The sequence below is a fragment of the Opisthorchis viverrini genome, assembly GCF_000715545.1.
Source record: "Opisthorchis viverrini unplaced genomic scaffold opera_v5_37, whole genome shotgun sequence".
In the NCBI taxonomy this organism is placed as follows: domain Eukaryota; kingdom Metazoa; phylum Platyhelminthes; class Trematoda; order Opisthorchiida; family Opisthorchiidae; genus Opisthorchis; species Opisthorchis viverrini.
The window spans coordinates 1620912-1627144 of NW_008751693.1; the positions used below are offsets into that span (position 1 = coordinate 1620912).

Genomic DNA, 6233 nt, shown 5'->3' on the forward strand with positions numbered 1-6233 from the left:
TGCTGTATGCAGCAAGTAAGGCGACCCGGCTGATGGCACCACGAGACGGCCGATGTGGCATGAGTTTATTTGTGTATTGTGGATCGTGGTTGCACGAGGGCTGGGATACTGCCAGGGCGCCCACACCTAGACAGGAGGACGATTAGGGTCCTCAACCAAAGCCTTTGGCTCAAAAGCCTAACCGCAAGGCAGCGGTGTTTGGCGGGAAATGCAAATGCATTACCTTTTCTACGGAACAAGTCGCCATACATGTTCCAACCCCCAACCTGGAGGGCCAGGAGACTGTGTTCGTCAGACCTCTAACCATTGACCAATCTGGTGTGAGAGACTTTGTGAGTGTCGCGGGACACTCTCCAGTATAGCTCAATGGGTCTCCGAGGTACACAAACCACCACACCACGGTAAGGTCCAGTCTCTTCGTGATGGCCTGCCTACTTAGCCACCTTCAATGTTCCCATGACCTACACAACTAACAACAATACAACCATGACCTTATTACATTGAACTATTTACTCTGGCAGTTGAGCGCCGGTATGTTTTACTGATATTTTTCGGTCAGTGATGATGAGGATTCATCCTATGAGTTCTCAGCGTGATGCACCTTGGTCAGCACTAGCAACAACCTCTGATACTTACACTCCCGTTACCGATCAGTATAATAGTCGTGGCAGCTAGAAGTACTTGATTGCAACGAATTGCCCAATTCAGCAAACATACCAACGACCATCTACGCTACCTAAGCTACCAACATTTCCCCCATAGAAAAGCTTAAACTACTCCTCTTAGGTACATAGTATATGGTTGATTCATTGATTTCCCGTTCTCTATGGCTGTCACTCGATAATGAACCTACAGTTGCCTTCTGCCGTAGGGGTCGCCTATCAGATTCGACCACCTCTTCCACTAGGCAACCTATACATGATTGTGTTAGGGCTGGGCGGATGCGTTTGTTTCCGGACTTCTATTAGTCATTCCATGGTTCAGTCACACTGCATATTGCCTATGTGAGTTTCCACTTTATCGCCAAATTATGCCTGTGGTGTCACCTGTTACTCATAATTGGTTGGTCATAATTGGTTGGTGGGGATCTTCAGAATAGAGCTTCGCTAACAGATTTCATACACTGTCACCACCCACGCCCCGTAATCCTTTATTTTTCCCTTTATTGATACAACAAAGTGTATCGGAGTCTAACCATCGTCAGGCCTTTTGGTCACTGCCATCATTTCTTCTGATTTTGCCTATCTGAAAAGTTCAAGACCCCTCCTCATTTGACAAGAATCAAAACTGTTATGGGATCTCAGTACTCTTAAGCTTTAATTTGAAATGCCAAATGTCTCTCAGGTTACCTAAATGCTGAGAAGTACTAAACAGTAAGGCTCACAGGGGTATACTTGGCACTCTGACACATTTCCTACACCAACACACGTATTTGCAAAACCGGCTAAGATGTTGGGTCCAAAGTACAGTACCCCCACTGTAATGACTGATACTGTTATTCGGCAAGAGTGAAGCTAACCTTTGTTTCTGTTACGCGCTTCCTAAATCTACCCAAGTGGGCTGCATGTGTACTGAGCCGTAACAACTAAGTTGACCATACTGGTGAAAGTCACTGATGTACTCTCTGGTTGCGAATTAATGTATGCAATTCCATAAATGTACCTGACCTGTCGCAAGCATCCGAAACTCTGCAATAGACGTTGCCCAACATCGACTGTCTTATAGCCTTATATAATTAACCGAATCCTAGGGTCACAAAGTGAAGAAAAATTCGACAGCTTCGAACACACTGGGAAAAAATCGCCGTACAGAGAGGCCTTAGATAGATATACCACATCTTTGTTGATGTGCTTTGATGTACTGGCTGTTGCCAATTTCAAGGTACCCGTGAGATGATCAAATCTGTGCCATTCGAATGCTGTTCCATTCTACGATCCACTGGTTCACTAAATCTGTTCGGTCGTAAGCAGTTTGGTAACCTACGAAGTTGATTTTGCTTCCCGTTTCAGGTCCATTGTCATTGCCGCTACTTTTCTGATTTTGGACTTCGTCCTGCTTCTCGGTCCCCACGCGGAGACGAATCCCAATCCGCCTGTGGTCCTCAAGAGTCTGAGCGGCCCGTTGAGAACCTAACAATAACTATGGCGAACAACATTGTCGACAAACCTATGATCAACTCCAGCGCAAACATTCATGAGACCTGTAGACTTCCTTCTCCGACAGCTGCAAGCCCTAGTTTGGGTGCACAACATTCCTCGAATGTTCACAGACTCACGAGAGACTTTTCGGCTATGACATGTCTACAGCAACAGATCCCAAATTCACAGGTAGGTTGTTAATAACTCATGGTGACAATTTTGTCAGCCACGATTCCGTTCTCAGATGTATGTGTTCCCCATTTAACTTGGCGTTTTACGCCTTTTTGCTCCGAAATCTCCGGCAGTCCTGTGTCAGTTTAGCATCGAATTTCTCAAAGTTCTTCATCCGTTTATGAAGCCCTGCTGGATTTCCTGATGCACTTCTGCCAAGAGGAAGTGACCTTCTGATGTAAATACTGACGCTAATCACACATTTACTCATGCCTAGGGTTCGCTACCTTTTCTTTAATCGCCTTTCCTTGACGTGAGATGTGTCGCTCGATATATGTGCTGGACTCTTGCTCGTGACGATGCCTTCAGCTGCACTCAAACGCAAGGGCACATGTGTGGTGTGCGGTATCCTCCGTAGTAGTTCAGTTGCTAAGGCACTCACCCGGCGAGCGAGATATTTGCTTTCGAGCTCCCTCGAAGGACTTATTTCCATATTCAAGACTTTCAAACTTCGCCGAATCAAAACTCTGTTAATAATCGACTGGACAGACTGCGTATTAATACCACGTGATTTCATACCTTCGTTGCTCTGCTTGTTGGAAGCTCTCATAGCTGCCCGCGGCTTTAACGTGCAGGGGTTCGCTGTATTTTTCTAGTTTTGTTACCGATACATTGATGATAAACTGTGAACTGCTTACTTGCTCCTTTGTCTACTGACCACCATTCGACCCATATTTGGCTCTATTAACAGTCACCTAGCATGCCTCAAAAATAAATTCCCACATTTTTACAATAAGCACCAGTAATAGTAACCCATAACGAGTTCTAAATACCCATTCACTATGTCCTAATAACGTTATGGGTCCAACAGATGCACTTTTAACAAATCAGTCGCATTGCCTTACCCCTCTATCTCCGGTGCGCGCAACGCGTTCGGGCCTGAACAGTGACAATGCAGCTGTTTACTGTCCCAATGGTAATTACTTGGTACAGCACCATTGATAGAAAATTGTTCGGTACTTTTCTATCCGTCCTACTAACTCAGACTTGTTTTTTTCTGATGTTTTCGAAATAGTCACCTCACTCGACTGATGCAGTTAGTCGTAGCATGGGATCGGGAATGTCCTCTCCGTCCAAAGCTCAAAAAACCCCACTCACTGCTGATGGAACACGACTTGCCGCATGTCCCCACTTGCGTCCCTGTCTCCATCAAAATCCCTATGCGAGTGGTGGCCTGTTCAATAGAATGTGTGCAAATGCCGTGCTGGAAGAGTTTTCTCGAGGTTCAAAATCCTGCCCAGTCTACAGCTTGGGTGGTGTAGAAGGTTCTAGCCGCCGCACATCACTGGTACAGCCTCCAAGCTGTAATCAAGAGCATCATTTCTCACCCGTCGCACAGTGAGTTTTTTCTATCATTCTTCTTCCGTTTTGACTCAGTGCTTTGTTTCCTACGATTTTATTGGGATATTTACATTTGGTCATTGTATGCTGTTCCTGGTGCGTCTCAGTCAGTTGCAGCCTATGGTTGCTCTCCTTTCAAATCGAGCCATACGAAAGCTGAAATCCCATCGATATATCTTACCTTCATAAGTCGTCACATAATATGGAACACCTTGCGAAACAAAACCCTCCTTCGACCAGCCCTTTCCAACGGACCTAACTCCAGCATCTTGATTCAGTCTATGCATCGCTAATCTGCTGCCTTTTAAACAAAAGTAGTCCATTGATCAAACCGGGCTACGCAGAACCTCTTGTACACAGAAATGAATTTCTATCGATCATCTAGTAATCACAGTTAGCTTTGTGAGCCTGCCCATATCGGGAGGAATATTCTTGTAGGAAGGTGTGTAAAAATGAAACCTATGGGGACCAAAGGTGATCAGTCACTCACATAATTCAAAGGGTTACTCATAACCGTTTTGGGGGAAATTTACCCACATCGCTTAACTCTGTTTTTGCGTTGGACACAACGGATTATTGTAGCAACTACCCTTGTTCCAAACGATGAACGGACTTAAGACACTGGCCAACGTCATCGTATATATATATATATATATATATATATATATATATATCCTGTGGTGACAATTACTGGGCCGTCGTATCGATGATGAGTTGGGCATCACATCGCTGAAGCCTGAACACGTTCACCCGTTCAGACGTGAGAATTCGGATGCGTCCAACGTGCGCTGGTGAAATAGTGTTAACACGTTCTCCTCGCACGTCAGATGTCCGGAGTTCAAAACCAGGTACGGCCATTGGATATGCATTGCTGATGAGCTCTACTGAGAGCGAAACTCGAGTCCAATGCTCCCCCCCTTAGGTGTGGATTCACGAGAATAATTGCGCCAGGACAGAAGGACGACTGTTCAAACGAGAGTGATGTGAATGTGAACAATATATGTGCATATATATATATATATATATATATATGTTGTGCAGGGATAAGTTCGGAACTCTTGAAAATCTAAATAGCTGGCGGAACGCTATTAACCCCACCATTTTTATTTCCTTTCCAGATGCTTGACATAGACCAGCACTGAATCCATTCCCTCACCCGCTCTTTTTCTTTTCACTTTAAGGCTTTAAGTATAATTATATGAACTTTGTGGTTGTACGGTTGTACCACAATTGCAGGGTTTTTGATAATGATTAGCACCCACTCATAGAATCTGCACTAAATAGAAGTAAGGCAGTCCAGGAATAAGATACCAAGATGACCAAGAAGGCGAAGTTTTTGGTGAAGCGTGAGAAGGGCGTGATGGCTCAGTGGTTGGAGCGCGAATTTACTGACTGGAAAGTTCGTGGTTCGAACCCAACCTCTGCCTCTCGACTTTCCCTGTCTAGGCTGGGACAACTTGGCAGTGTCCCAACCCTCATGTCCTTTAGGTGGTATGGCAGTTAGGCACCAAAAGGATGCTACAGCTGAACGATCAACTGAGAGCTACACATAACGATATAATAAACATCGTTTTAGTTGATATTTACCAAACGCTTCCGGAACGTTCACCACTCCTTCTGTTTGGAACTTTTCCCAACTGACTGAAATTAACACGCACCTCAAAACAGATCGGTTACTTTGCTTCTGTGGATCAGGCATGTCCAGTGACTGTCACATAATCCTCCGTGTTCGAGACACGTAATTCAGAAAGACTTCCCTGCTGTTAAGAATGCACGGTAAGCGCAGATCTAAATCAACGTGTCATATGAGATTGTAAGTTGAAAATGATGCTCATTGGTGATGAAAAGTGCGATCTAACTGTCTGGATTTCTTTTGGCACAAACAAAGGAAAAAGGTGGTTTTCGGCAGCTTAAGTGACATGATTATTTTTACTGATTTGTTATTCTAGTTCTTTCGCACATGAATATCTCCGCAATTCCTACATCTGGGTCCCCTTCATCCTTCGGAGGGCGATTCAGGAAAATTATAATTCATAACAATATCCCCATTCGTATAGCCTCACCGACGGGCTCATAGTCTCTCTATTTCGATTTTTATAATGTTTTGTACACCTACGGGACCAAACCCATTCAAAAACTCGCAGGGCACTGAATGGATCCGTTTGCAGCAAAAGCGCGTTGTTTCTCCGTCGCGAGCTACTCGGATAGAGCAGTCGTGAGTGTATAGCGGAACTTTTGGGAGAGGCAGAATTTTGACGTTTTTCGATGACTAGCATGCAGAACAAGTCGTGAAAGACTTCGCTTTCCCTGAACTGCTTGATTTGGATAGCCTAAGTAATGTTTTACACGCATCCCGTCGCATTGGAGGTGGTATGCGGTGATTTGATCATACTTTTTGTTAGCGGCTGCGTTTGGTCAATTGTTTGGAAAATCTAAGTTTTTCGTTGCGAACGGGAACAGTGAAACTAGAGAAAAACGCTTGGGACTGACGAGGAAGATCCCGTATTAACCCCTAAACACTGA

At 44.7% G+C, this 6233-nt stretch overlaps 1 protein-coding gene across 1 annotated transcript in view; it reads left to right on the plus strand.

Moving 5' to 3' along the window:
* The window catches only part of T265_02851 (hypothetical protein), a gene marked incomplete at both ends in the record, with an annotated part of 83005 nt that overhangs the window by 10128 nt on the left and 66644 nt on the right, over positions 1-6233 (plus strand). The window contains 2 exons of the mRNA XM_009167195.1: positions 2010-2327; positions 3385-3707. Of these exons, the coding sequence (XP_009165459.1) occupies positions 2010-2327; positions 3385-3707 (641 nt within the window). The remainder of the gene's footprint in view (positions 1-2009; positions 2328-3384; positions 3708-6233) is intronic.